At 40.1% G+C, this 14,755-nt stretch overlaps 1 protein-coding gene across 1 annotated transcript; it reads right to left on the minus strand.

The window, feature by feature from the left end:
- Positions 1–1,309: 1,309 nt before the first annotated feature.
- Positions 1,310–13,487, minus strand: LOC134654621 (oocyte zinc finger protein XlCOF19-like; the record flags this gene model as incomplete). The annotated part of the gene is made up of 5 exons (XM_063510093.1): positions 1,310–1,644; positions 2,559–2,686; positions 11,952–12,072; positions 12,434–12,564; positions 13,351–13,487. Coding segments are annotated over 5 exons (852 nt in total), but the record flags the coding sequence as incomplete, so codon positions are not given.
- Positions 13,488–14,755: the final 1,268 nt, after the last annotated feature.

A 14,755-nucleotide genomic window follows, 5' to 3' on the forward strand; every position in this document is an offset into this window, starting at 1 on the left:
AAATTTAGGCTGTTCAGCAGAAAGGTCGAAACGAATGTAACAGCATCACGCACGCGAACAAAAGCTGTATATCATTCAAACATTTAAATTTGTTCTACGTGCGTTTATGCAGTTACCTATAAACAAGATTCTTTTAGTTTACGAAGACAATTTCCAACAAATGTACGATATTCTTCATGCTTAGTGTTGTTACTTTAGTGATTTGTGACATTGTCTCGGCTATAAGCGGGTCCCGAAGTCCTATTCTATATGGATTTTAAAAGAATGTAAACGAAAATACGTTATTCGTTCATTTTATGCAACATTCTATGGAATGATACCGTTGGCTGGATGACTGGGTGTGCTAGTTTTTCAGTTTCGGTACATAGGTACTTTCAAGATACATAAATCAAAATTGTGGTTAATTGTTTTACATATGTTTTTAACTTTCGGGAACAGAAAAGGCGAATTAACTAAAATTTGTGTATGACCCAATCCGTACAAAGCTTTTAATTAGATTAGACATGTCTATAGTTTCGAACTATTTTTGTTTAAGTGAAATAAATTAATTTGTTACTAATAGTGTTTCTTTGTTCAATCACCATGATAAAGTAAGTTATCTCTGTCATCGAATCAACAGTGAATAGATAGATTTAGAAAGTATTTATCATCCTCGACCCCATCTTTACTTTTTATGGATTGAGATTGTGGTGAAATGCTATACAAGTATGAGAGTATATTTATATATACATTTCGGGGATCTCGGAAACGCATCTTCGAGAAATTTGCTATATGGCCGTTTTCGGGGGCGAAAAATAGATCTAGCTAGGACTTGTCTCTAGGAAAACGCGCATTTTTGAGTTTGTTTTCCGAGCAAAGCTCGGTCTCCCAGATATTTATAAATAAAACAGCACACATTAAGACATCAAAATATAATATTAAAAAACCGGCCAAGTGCGAGTCGGACTCGCGCACGGAGGGTTCCGCACCATCAACAAAAAATAGAGCAAAACAAGCAAAAAAACGGTCACCCATCCAAGTACTGACCCCGCCCGACGTTGCTTAACTTCGGTCAAAAATTACGTTTGTTGTATGGGAGCCCCACTTAAATCTTTATTTTATTCTGTTTTAAGTATTTGTTGTTATAGCGGCAACAGAAATACATCATCTGTGAAAATTTCAACTGTCTAGCCATCACGGTTCGTGAGATACAGCCTGGTGTCAGACGGACGGACGGACGGACAGCGGAGTCTTAGTAATAGGGTCCCGTTTTTACCTTTTAGGTACGGAACCCTAATAAAACGGCACACATTAAGACATCAAAATATATTTAAAAATCCGTTATCTTCGGGTGTATCACCACGCGCTCCTCAAACGCGCTGCCCACGAACCCGTCCACGCGCGTGTACACGCTGATCCGCTCATCCACCACCAACAACTCCGTTTTAATCTCCCCGTTCTCTTGAAGCACCAATTCACCCGTCACTTCCAAAGGCACTTGCTCGCCGATGTCTTTCGCGTAGTTGTCGTACTGTTCGATGTGTTGGACTATGAGCACTTTGTTTTTCGGTTTCTTTTTGGTCTCGTGCGTCTTTAGGTGCTTTACTAGGTGGGATTTGGTCGGGTATTTTAGTGGGCACATGGCGCATTCGTATGGACGCTCGCCTGGGGAGAAATTTGCAATTAGACAGTGGTAAATGTTGCCTCAGTAAATATTTTTGAAGACACACATGATACACATTTAAAAATGAACCTTGTCTGAAATAAACCACATCAGCGATATCACTTCAGTATTTAGCGGCAAAAAATATGTAGATAAGTAACGCTATAGCACAGTTTGTCATTCGATGAAGCCGTCTAGACAGGGCAATCGTGCGGGGTGCGAAGGGTGAGTCGCGCGCACCCGAGCTGCATACATCGCCATTGTTAGTAGCTCGGTACTACTCACCGAGCTAGCGTGTCTTATTTGAAATGTTTTTGTTATTGTTGACAACCCTGCTGTGTTCTTGTGAGGTGGCGGCATTTACGCAAACATCAGTAACATCACAGGCGTCGGTCAATTGTTACTTTTTACACTGTGGCTATAGGTAATGTTTGGTTGTAGTTGATGAGTAGTTGAAAGCGCTGGTGGCCTAGCGGTAAGAGCGTGCGACTTGCAATCCGGAGGTCGCGGGTTCGAACTCCGGCTCGTACCAATGAGTTTTTCGGAACTTATGTACGAAATATCATATATGATATTTACCAGTCGCTTTTCGGTGAAGGAAAACATCGTGAGGAAACCGGACTAATCCCAATACGGGCCTATTTTACCCTCTGGGTTGGAAGGTCACATGGCAGTCGCTTTCGTAAAAATTAGTGCCCACGCCAATTACTGGGTTTAGTTGCCAAGCGGACCCCAGGCGCCCATGAGCCGTGGCAAAATGCCGGGAAAACGCGAGGAAGATGATGAGTTGATGAGTAGTTGAATTATACATTCAGTAGTTAAAGTTACTAGAAGGAGGGTAGTTGTGTTGCTTTATGTACGTATGGGTTTTGAAATGTAGACGAATGAAACAGCAATACAGCGTCTGCTGTATTACCTGTGTGTATCCGCGTGTGGTCGCGCAGACGCGCGGCGCTGACGAACGCCTTGGGGCACGCGGAGCACGCGAACGGGCGCTCGCCCGCGTGCAGGCGCAGGTGCGCGCGCACGTCGAGCCGCGCGAACCTGCACACACCAACATTATACACGAGAGTGAATGTGTTACGAAGACCATTCTGAACAATCTTTGCTATGGGACCAATTCAAACAACACGAAAAAATGGCTGTTTCATACAGTTCTGCTAACCAGAGGTCGATGGTCTATTTTCTATGGGGCATCCGCATGTTGAGCGAGGATTACGTAGGTCTTAAGGGGACGGTATATGACGTTTTCGATTTAGAGCTCACTTTGTGCAATCAATTTGTTCAAGAAACGTTTAATAACTGCATTAAATTATACGTAAATTTGTTCACGAAGAAGCCGTGTACCGGCTCTTCACGGCATAATATTTTTTATTTGCTGTAATTCTCTACAAATCGACACTAAAAGTATCCAAAAATCAAAATATGGAGTTCCGTTTGAGCAACACGCATTACAGTTTTGCCTTTAACAGTAATTGAGTTGTTGTGTGATTTTGAAAGCTAGATAACTAAACTAGCAAATTATTATCTACTTATATTTTTACTCACAAATACAACACAGAAATTCAATCCCAAATGTAAACTTTCGTACAATTTCCATACATTGACGACATCACTCAAAATTCTTCTTCGAGTCAGATGGCCGCTGGCCTTGGATCGAAGCAGACGTGTACTTCGTCGTAGCTCGTTTTTGACATTATTTAGACATTTCATCATATACGCATACGAAAATGTATACCAGTAGATAAATTGTATTTCAAAAAACAGGGTAAATAAATTTATTTAAAATTTGATTTGTTATTATTTACAGGTCGTAACGATCGAAAACAGCAGTAAACTATCCTAAAACAATACGATTACAATTGAATTTAAGTAACTTGTTCCTTCAAAACCCGCTTAAAATGAAAAAAGTTTAAAGACTCGTTTTACTGATTGGGACTGATTTTCATTATGCTGGTATCAATTTTGCGTCATTAAAAAAAAGTATATGACTTCTGTACGTCAATGACATTTGATGTCAATTGTAATCTTGTATTTACGTTAGAGAATATTATATATTCATTTAAATATTACTTACCTATTAATACGAAGCGTAATTCGTTTAATACCTGAAAGTCTTAGTGTCTACACCTACTTTGTTGCCGTTCGTTCCGTCTATATGTGTGCGATTACGTGCTGTTCTCAATAATCAAGAACCAAGCCATAATCTTCAAGAATAAAATAACAGCAAGACCAGCATTTAGTACTAACTAGTTTTTGCGGATTTGGAGACAAGAGATGAAGCTTACAGGCTAATACCGCTGCGGTCTGGTTATTGTTATGTGTATATATCGAGTATTATATAAATTTACTATAAAATAACAATGTTTTATTTCAATGACATTATGTGCGTAGGTATGTATGTTTCGGTGATTATAAGAATTTTGTCCACACAATAATTGTGCAAAGCAGAGACTGCATCATGCTTTCTTTACGGTATAAGCGGTATGGTACCGTTATTATTTATCAATACCGGTTCGTTTTGAAGGTAAAAACTATACCGGTTGAAATACAAAGTACGGTACCGGTATAAAATTAAAGCAGGGACAACCATTTTTATAGGTGTACAGTCAGCTGCAGAGAAAAGGTACGACCAGATAGATAATTGTATGCAGGGGTGGTACCTTTTCTCTGCAGCTAGCTGTACCTAAACCATCATTGACCGAGCGTTGGCGAAGGTCTCCGTTTCAACTTGGGCAAAAATGCTTTCGTATGTCCGAATTCTTCTCCTTTGCATATCACATTTCTCAACTGATTCTCGTGAAAATTCGGTAGTCCGATATAATTATTCGGTTTCTTTTTTTTTTGAACAATTTAAAATAGGCAGAAATTGTCATAAAGGACTTAAGCGCTAGTAGGGTCTGTGACACTTAAGACCACTGCGATTATTAGGTACTTACTGGCCCCTATTTCACTACGACCACGGTGACAGGTGCGACAGTTGTCGACATCACTGTTGCTGACGTCACAGGCCTCCATAGGCTACGGTAACCGCTTACCATCGGACGGGCGATGTGCTTGTTTGCCACCAACATTTTAATAAATAAATAAACTCCATTATATTGCCACTAAAAAATTCTTATTTTGCGAAGCTAATGACAATTGTCACAAGAAACACGGCAACTGTATCGAAATTGCGACACAGAACTCATTTCCTGTCAAGACTTACCGAAAATTCTTTGAAAAATCTTGTGACAATTGTCACAAGATTTTTTCGCGAGAGAAATGTCTGTTTTATCCGATATAATAAAGTTTTTTTTAATAATAGGTACAATGACGGTGGCAAACACGAATACGGCCCGCCCGATGGTAAGCGGTAACTGTATTATTAAATTGTACAACGGGACTTAATCGCGTATCTAAGTTTTAAGATTTACCTCCGACGTTTCGAGGACGGCGTTGTCCCCGTGGTCTCGGAGAAGACTGGCTTAAGTTGATATCAGCATCTTCTAACCGCGCGAGTTTTTCGAACTACCCGCACTTGGTCTTGTTTATCCGCTTGAACGTTTTGCGGTTCCGTTGTACAATTTAATAATGTGTAAAAATCGTGAAAGTTTAAATCAGTGTTAGCGGTAACTGTAGTCCATGGATGCCTATGGCGTCAATAACAGTGATGTTTTTGTCGTACCTGTCACCGTGGTGAAATAGGGGCCAGATTACGCCGCGCCGCGTGGAACGTGAGGTGCATTGGGGTAAATGCATACCATTCACTCAAGGAAAATAATCTCCCTTATAAGATCACTCGTGTGTCTGCCATTTTGTTAAAGCCAATTTTCACCATAACTACTGGACTAGTTCAATTGAAATTTAGTACACATATGTCAAGTAAGGAAGTAGTAAGTCCGAAGATGAGTAACGTAAATAAATGAACTTTTAACTTTGCGGCGATTTTTGGTATCAGGTTTGGTATCTCACATATCAGATATAATACATAACTATAAGTAGGTGAGCAAAAATGTACCATAACCTAACTCAGAATTGTATTACATAAATACATATACAAAAAATAGTTCAACGCCAAAAGATTAATGGAAGACCTATGTCCTATAATAGGTGAGTTGGTCTTAAACAAAAAATATGCAATAAAAATGTGTAACTGTGGAACCCATAGTGAATCCTACTCGTACATGATCGGTTTTTATATTATGTACCTATAAGATATTTTCTACTTTATACTTTATAAGTGTACCTACATAATATTTACTTATAAGCAGTTGTCACGTAAAATATTTGTAGATTTTTTTGGAAGTATGTGTCACATCATCATCATCTTCCTCGCGTTGTCCCGGCATTTTGACACGGCTCATGGGAGCCTGGGGTCCGCTTGGCAATTAATCCCATAAATTGGCGTGGGCACTAATTTTTATGAAAGCGACTGCCATCTGACCTTCCAACCCATAGGGGGTAAACTAGGCTCTTATTGGGATTAGTCCGGTTTTCTCACGATGTTTTCCTTCACCGAAAAGCAACTGGTAAATATCAAATGATATTTCGTACATAAGTTCCGAAAAACTCATTGGTACGAGCCGGAATTGCAATTCGCACGCTCTTACCGCTAGGCCTCCAGCGATTTTTTTGAAGTATGTATAGCACAAAAAAAATATTTAGAAATGTAACATTTAAGGTAGGTAATTAAAATACGGTATAAACATTATTGGAGAAGACTTGGAGGAAGTGTCATAGGGATCTACATTCGATGCGTGGAAAACAAGTTCTTTTGTCTAATTATAATCCATCGGCAATCACGCGAGCGCATAAAACGAAAATCATTTTTTTTTCACTCCCTAAAACTCCCTTAACCTAATAACAGTAAAACAAAAAATAAAATATAGAGGGTTACCAACCAGCCAAAGAATTATAAGTAGATATATGCACTTATCCCAACGCACCTCACGTTCTACTCTGCACGGGGTTCATTGCCGTTCCTACCGCCCGCCGTAAGTAACTATCAACACCTACATTATCAAGGCTACGATCGAAGATAATCGCTTCAGCACTGAAATAATACCGGTGGAATACCGGTATAATATTTTTTATTTTAATTGTATTAATTTAATAGTAAGTAGTGTAAGATATTAGGGGTACATTAGCCAACACTGTTTCCATATATTTTCAAATTTTATTTTGTCCGCCTTAATTAAATTTTGCACCCTGCCGGAACTTTATTTATTTAAATTCTCATTTGATTGATTTCGAGCCTTATGAAAAGTCGTATAGAGTAGTAAATAAAATTTTACATCTGACTTAATGACATCTGGTTTTATTCGGTTTAACTTTAGAAAACGCGTATCTCGACAAAGCCATAATGTAGAAAATTGTCAACAACCAAATGAATTATTAGCATTTAAATACGTCACGTGTGACATGAACAGACAAGGAAAGCAAGATTAAATGTATTGTTTCTCTTTCTTCTTTCAATGGAACGCTTTTCCTAAAAGGAGGCCACTAAACTCAAAACGCTATCTTAAAAAAAACTTGATGGGTCAGTGACCTGTCCCAGTAAAGTGAGGTAGTGTGCGTGAAGTGCGCTTGTGTGTGAAATGGGGTAAATTGACAGAATCTGAAAATTTACCCACCTCTACCGTCACCTTAAAGGACCATGTTTGAAATTGCGAAAATATTGTTTGTTTTTCTTATTTTCTCACGGGTGCGAGTGGGACAACGTGTTGAACGAATCCTACACGTAACGATGCGAACATACACGCCGGAGTAGCCAAGCAGATTCTCTAGCACTGCATGCGGTAGACAAACCTTTTAGGACATAGCTCACACCTGTAGGGTTTCCCGCCGTTGTGTGTACGTACTGTACGTACTTAGCTCTTTAAAAACGAGCCAGGCGTGAAGCGTCGCGAACACAGTACATTACAGTGCAACATAGTGTAGCAGTTAATACTTTTCTGACACAACACTTAAGGCCCACTTGCACCGTCGCACTAACCCGAGGTTAAGCGGTTAAACCGTTAATCCAGTGTCAAATTGTACTGGTAACCATGGTAACTCCAAATTTAATCGGTTAACCCGGGGTTAGTGGAATGGTGCAAGTGGACCTAAGACGATTGGAAGGCCCAATGTCCTTGAGCGTCAGGGCGGAGCTAAGCGCTCTGTACCCGCACCACCCGCTTACCCCGCTCGCTGCGATCGTACGTGAATTTTGTATCGCTGCACCGCCACGAGGTTCAAAGAATAAGATACAGCCCAGAGGCGTGCAGTTGGCGCTATACTCGTATACCTTTTGTTTGCAGATATTTTGTTGTTTGAGTATGAGTAGATAATGCATTTAGTGGAGGTCGTAAATTACATTTCACGGTTAATACGACTCGCGTCCTGTTTAAAACGCCGTATAAAATTATATTATTATTATATATTACTTACCCATCCTGTTACGCACCATGCTGCACGTTTGTGTAATTGACATAACCGTCGTATTGAATTGGTAGAGTGTCATTCGATGGAACTTGCTAACTATGTAAGTAATCAAACTTGATGAATGAATTTACTAGTGACTTTTGTTGACATAGTTAGTTCCATAGAATGATACTTTATGCAATACGCCGTCAGCCAACATTTTACGAGTACGGTACGAGTAAAGCATTATGTGCGATTGCCAAGTCATTATATGTATTACAAATTAAAGATATATATTTGATACAGTTTTAACACCCCCTGGCACTGATTAAAATAACCGATTTGGTTTCACATTACATCTCAAAACTCTTTTGTAGTAGAAGCGTTGCGAAACTTGCATCTTTTTACATGTAATGTTTTTGATGGGATCTCATCTCTTTTTGTAGGCAGTCCTTCTTTTCGGGTACTCATACTATGTATACACATATCATAAAGAAACACGTCTTCATTCATACTCACATCGTACATCGTAGTGTACCTTTACTTTACTACCTACTATTTGTAGGAACTGCAACAGTAACTTTGTAATAGCAAATATTTATATGGGATTACAAACTTACTTATGCAGTTCTTAGATCTTTAAAACGTGACTGATATTGCAATATTATTAGGTTTTCTATGGCTTGATAAGCTGAAAACTACTTATGTTTAAAATTTGAAGCTTGTGGATATACTAGAAGTACCTTAGAATTATGATGATCGTAGGTGAGTGAGTGAGTGAGTGAGTGTGTCAGTGTCGAAAATAAGGAACTTTGACGTTTAATAACTACTAGTTCAAATTGAATGTTTTTGAGAATATATCTTAAGCATGTTCAGCCCTATATATTACTGAATATTCAGGGTTTTAGCTTCAGCCAGCACAAAATTACAGGACGTCGAAAATGGCCTGAATCGCTTCGAGAAAAGGATAGTACGGCCGTGCCTCTTTTTTGCTCGACTTGGCAGGGGCACTGCCGTGCCCCCAGATTTACTTAATAAACTAACATCATTTTAATGGGTAACAATCCTTAAAATGTAATGGTTTCTGAATCAAACTATATAGTATATACCTACAACATAAATTGCCAATGTTGATCAATTTTTTTTAGAAATCGAACTTTATTAAAAACGTTAAATTTTAATGGCAATATGTCAGCGCATGTTCGAAAACATTTTTTATATATTTCAAATGAAGCTTTCTCAAACATAAGTGGAAATATTGTCATTACGTTCGTAATAATAGGCTGCGAAACACCGTGTTGCGCGCGCTAAAGCGCGTCACAACCAAATCAACATTCTGCAGTTATTTAATCTTTGGCCACAATAACTCCAATTTTATAGCACCTCGGCTCAGAACAAACATGCAGAATACAAGGAAGGCACGGAGCGACGAGTGACACAGCCTCCTCGTCTCAAAGCTAGCACACGACTGCCGGCCACGCCTTTTTCGAGCTACATACGCACAAAATGTTGAAAAATATTCGATTTCTTAAAAAAAATATATTTATTAACATTATTCTACGTTGCATTTGTAGTATCTGTTAAAACAATTATTCTAGTCTAAAAATAACTTTAATCGAATAAACCGTTTACTAGAAATAGGCAAAGTTAGTCGCAAAACGGCCTGTCGTAATGTTCCTTTTTTGGAAAAACTATAAGTCATAGGGAACAAGTCAAACGTTAGAAATGTTGTACATAAAACGTAAAATCATATATATTTTTTTCATATTTTTTTGTTGAACCGTTAAGACGATATAGACTCTAGAATGTTAGAGTTTTAGGCCAAAAACAGCGTCTAGCGCCTTAATCGAAGATTGAAACTGATCTTTTGCGCACAGCTCGCAGCTGTAGGGTTTCTCACCAGTGTGTACTTAGCTCTTTAGGAACGTGTCATAAGTTAAGCCTCGCAAACACATTACGAGGAAATGTAAAGTGTCCTTCTATGGAACTTGCTAACTATGTATTCAAATCGCCAAATTGAAATCGTCTCTGAATGTCAATTTACTAGTGCCTTTTGTTTACATAGTTAGCAAGTTCCATAGAATGACACTTTAGTGTAGCATGCGGCAAAGTTAATCATTTTTCCACTTAACTTTCTCTAGACCGACCATTTGCCGCACAGCTCACCACTGTAGGGTTTCGCACTAGTGTTTGTACGTGATTAGCTCTTTAACCTTTTGAATGCCAAACGGCGCATCTATTTGCGGTGCCACTGACGCCACGTGGGTAAAATTTAGTTTTGTGAATAAATAATGCCAACCTAAAAGTGGGGTGTTTTTCAGCAGATTTTCACCAAAAAACGAGCGACGGCAAATGCCGTCTTTGGCGTCGTTGTCACGATTTTGCGTTGACGTCAATTGCCGTCTGTGGCGTTCAAAAGGTTAAAATCAAGTTATATGTAAAGCGTTGTGGGTAGACATCATTTGAGTGCAATGTACTTTATCAGCCATTCCTTTCCCGTTTCCCAAACTATAGTGGATAGCAAAGAGTAAAGTAAGTATATAGGTAAAGAGAGCCCTCTTGAAGCATTTTATGGAAACTCATTTGAAAGAGCCATCTCTGATTCTCCGCCGATACTAAGTATGTTTGTGTGCGTGCACAACTACATATGCATCCATACGTGTACTTTCGTTCCACATAATATTAGGTCTACTCGGGCGGTTTACAAGTCCATTTTTTGTTTGGTTTCTTGTAACAAAAACCTTTAATTATTTACAAGAAATCAAACAAAAAATGTACTTGTAAACCGCCCAAGTAGACCTAACATTATGTGGAAAAGGTTAATGTTATCAATAATAGAATAAAGAAAAAAACAGAATATTAAATTCAATATGTTTATTGCATACATGTTTTACATCACATTATCGCTAGGAAAGTACAATTTTAGGTAAACAATAGAAAACAAAGCGAGTGTGGTGAAAAAGCATTCACACACAAGAAAATACATGTTAATAAGAAAATATGATTAATTTACTACGCACAATACAAGCACATAGTCTAGGCATTGTAGCAGATTTATCGATAGTGGCGTGCCTTATCAAAAGTAGGTACTTATTAGATACCTACCACGAAATAAATTTACTCTAAAATAGCGTCCATATTGCACAAAATAACACAGAACTCAACGCACTTTCTGGAGGTTTTCACAACAGGGCATGGCAGGGCAGGGCAGGCATGTGTTTTCATTCGGGCTATAATCTAATTTCCTCCAGCACCATAACCAAACCATAACGAAGAAAATGGCTCAACCATCACTAAAATATTTTTAATTTACGCTCTTCCAGTGACAGCTAAAAAATTGCATGTCTTGGCCATATATCTAGTATTATATACTTAGATGAGCTATACGCGTGCGCCCGTGAGGGACAGAACATACGTGATGCGACCAAATTAAAAACACTTTTTGACGTTCCTGACAACCTACCAAACATAACCTACGTAATTTGGTCGGGTTATTTCAAAAGCGCTTTCTCTGCTACTCCATACTAAAAGTTCTATAAGTGCATCTCGTTCGGTCAACTGGCTCCTCGCCCATTTCATCTATATAATTATGATTGTACCTCTATGGTCTTGGCGGTTATGCAAGTGTTGCCAGCATAAACAAACAGCATAATTAAATCACATTTTAACAAAACTCTTATTTTTTCGCAAAATTAATTGAAAATTATAATAATTAAAAATATGAATTCGTACTTATTTTAATTTTAATATTAATGCCACCAAAATTATATGAATTTTATAGTGACATCTGGTGACGTAGTTTGTGTAATCGGAAGTCAACTTTACGCAATAGTATGTTGTCGGGGGCAAAATATAGAAATCGCCTGCATCTTTACTGACGTTAACTACATTCCTAGTGTCCCCCCCCTGGTGGATAGATACTAACCTCTTCCCGCATAGTTCGCAGCTATATGGTTTTTCCCCGGTGTGTGTTCGAGCGTGAGTCTTTAGTGAAGAGCCTGAAGTGAAGCGTCGCGAACACACAGAACACGAATAAGGTCGCTCACCTGCAATAATGCAGCACTTTATATTATGAAGTACAAGTAAGAATATGTAATAACCAAATAACGTTTATTGCTATAACATAACGTATACATTTATTCAGCAAATAATGCATTTATACCTAGGAAATACAGAAGTCAAATATCCACAACGCAGGCTTCGTCAGGTGGCCACAAATGCAAATCTGCAACATGCTTCGTCCAAAACAAACCAACGATGATATCCGCAACATTATGTTTAAAATCTTTCAGACAGGATTTGAAGAAACTTTTGGTAGGAAAGAGCTAATTTCATTATCAATTTTATCAGGTATTCAGAGCAAACGTTTAATACAAAATAAAAATAAACATTGTTAGAACGCCTTACCAGTATGCGTACGCATGTGTAGCGTGAGATTGGAGTTCTGTATAAAAGTCTTCCCGCAGACGGAGCACACGTAGGGCTTCTCTCCTGTGTGCGTGCGGAGGTGGGTGCGCAGCGTAGACTCGTGCCGGAACCTGCACAATATTGAAACAATTTTGAATGCGGTAAACAAGTTGTGTTAGACGACTATTATTGCTACTAAAGCACTACATTAAGAGAATAAGTCACCATCAACACAGCTGGGTTAGCAGAGTTTATCCTGGAGTTCCCATGTTTACCAGTACAATTTGACACTTAGTTAACGGTTTAACCGCTTAACCTTGGGTTAGTGGGATGGTGCAAGTAGTAAGTAGGTTATGTGGATAGCTGTCTGGCTTGGATGTGAGTTATCGACTGGCAGGCGTGTGGCGTGAGGTTGGAGTGGGCTTTCGTCTGGGTTAGGTTTTGTGGGAGATGTGGAATTGTGGATTTCGTTCTCATGAGTCGCATATATTTATTACTAGCTTTAGCCCGCGACTTCGTCCGCATGGTGTTAGTAATTTGGGTAGCTTATTTTTACCCAATCTGCTTTTTAACGATTCCCCATACAAACTTCCACCCCCTTAAAGGGAGATTTTTGGAATAAAAACTACCCTATGTCCTTCCCCGGGACTCAAACTATCTCTATACCAAATTTCAACTAAATCGGTTCAGTGGTTTAAGCGTGAAGAGGTAACAGACAGACAGACACACTTTCGCATTTATAATATTAGTATGGATGAGTCCCTCACTGTCTCTCGCAGACGTGGCACGCGTGCGGCTTGAGATCGGAATGGACTAGCGCGTGCGAGGCGAGCAGCCGCGCGGACGGGAAGCGCTTGTCGCACACCGGGCAAGCGCAGGGTAACTCCCCCGTGTGACGCGCTATATGAGTCACTCACTGTCTCTCGCAGAAGTGGCACGCGTGCGGCTTGAGATCGGAGTGGACCAGCGCGTGCGAGGCGAGCAGCCGCGCGGACGGGAAGCGCTTGTCGCACACCGGGCAAGCGCAGGGTAACTCCCCCGTGTGACGCGCTATATGAGTCACTCACTGTCTCTCGCAGAAGTGGCACGCGTGCGGCTTGAGATCGGAGTGGACCAGCGCGTGCAAGGCGAGCAGCCGCGCGGACGGGAAGCGCTTGTCGCACACCGGGCAAGCGCAGGGTAACTCCCCCGTGTGACGCGCTATATGAGTCACTCACTGTCTCTCGCAGAAGTGGCACGCGTGCGGCTTGAGATCGGAGTGGACCAGCGCGTGCGAGGCGAGCAGCCGCGCGGACGGGAAGCGCTTGTCGCACACCGGGCAAGCGCACGGTAACTCCCCCGTGTGACGCGCTATATGCGCCGCGAGGAGACTGCCGTCCGTGAAGCTAGAAAGGAAAAAAGTCATTAATAAACATCGATATAGATGAATACTATTCTGTTCACGGATATCCTACTTAACGAATTGAGATTTTAGGTACATACAATGTGTGGCCGACGAGTAGGCTTACGGCCTGGCCACGACATTGCGCGACTGGCTTCGGCTAAGGCGAACGAAAGGTCCGATCGCTGTGTGTCGCTCCAACCTATGGTTTTCGCCTTAGCCGGAGCCAGTCGCGCAATGTCGTGGCCAGCACGTTACCCATCGTGAAGGAGGCAATTTTTTGGATATTTTGCACTTGCAAGTTTTCGTGTCGTTCACACAGATGTATGAGATGTATTTGGAATGCGAATGTTTTTAGGGTTCCGTACCTCAAATCACTCACTCGATCACTCGTGCGTCTGTCTGTCCGACCATTCCCCTCTTTATCTCCGACACTACTGGGTCTTATATTTTGAAAAAAATACACAAAATAGTTCTTTACCTATAGATGACAGGAAAACCTATTAGAAATGTGTGTGTGTGTGTAGCGTGAGTCGGATTTAATGTTCGACTCGCACTTGGCCGGTTTTTTTTGTGCACAACGGACGATTGTAACTATGATATGACACACTGATTTAAACTTTCACGATTTTTACACATTATTGTTGGCCCCGTGGTCTCGGAGAAGCCTCCGAGACCACGGGGACAAGACAACGCCATCCTCGAAACGTCGGAGGTAAATCTTAAAACTTAGATACGCGATTAAGTCCCGTTGTACAATTCTATACTATAGGAGTGTGTCATAAATGGCTGAAGCACTGGGTGCAGCTACATGCCCCAGTGTGTCAGAATTTGTTTTAAGATTATGTTTGTACTAACCCTAGCTTTAAGAATTAGTATTTATGTTACTAACACATTATGGACTTTTGTTCGAAATAAATGATTTCAATTTCAATAAATCT

The sequence above is a fragment of the Cydia amplana genome, chromosome 1 (genome assembly GCF_948474715.1).
Source record: "Cydia amplana chromosome 1, ilCydAmpl1.1, whole genome shotgun sequence".
Taxonomy (NCBI): Eukaryota; Metazoa; Arthropoda; class Insecta; order Lepidoptera; family Tortricidae; genus Cydia; species Cydia amplana.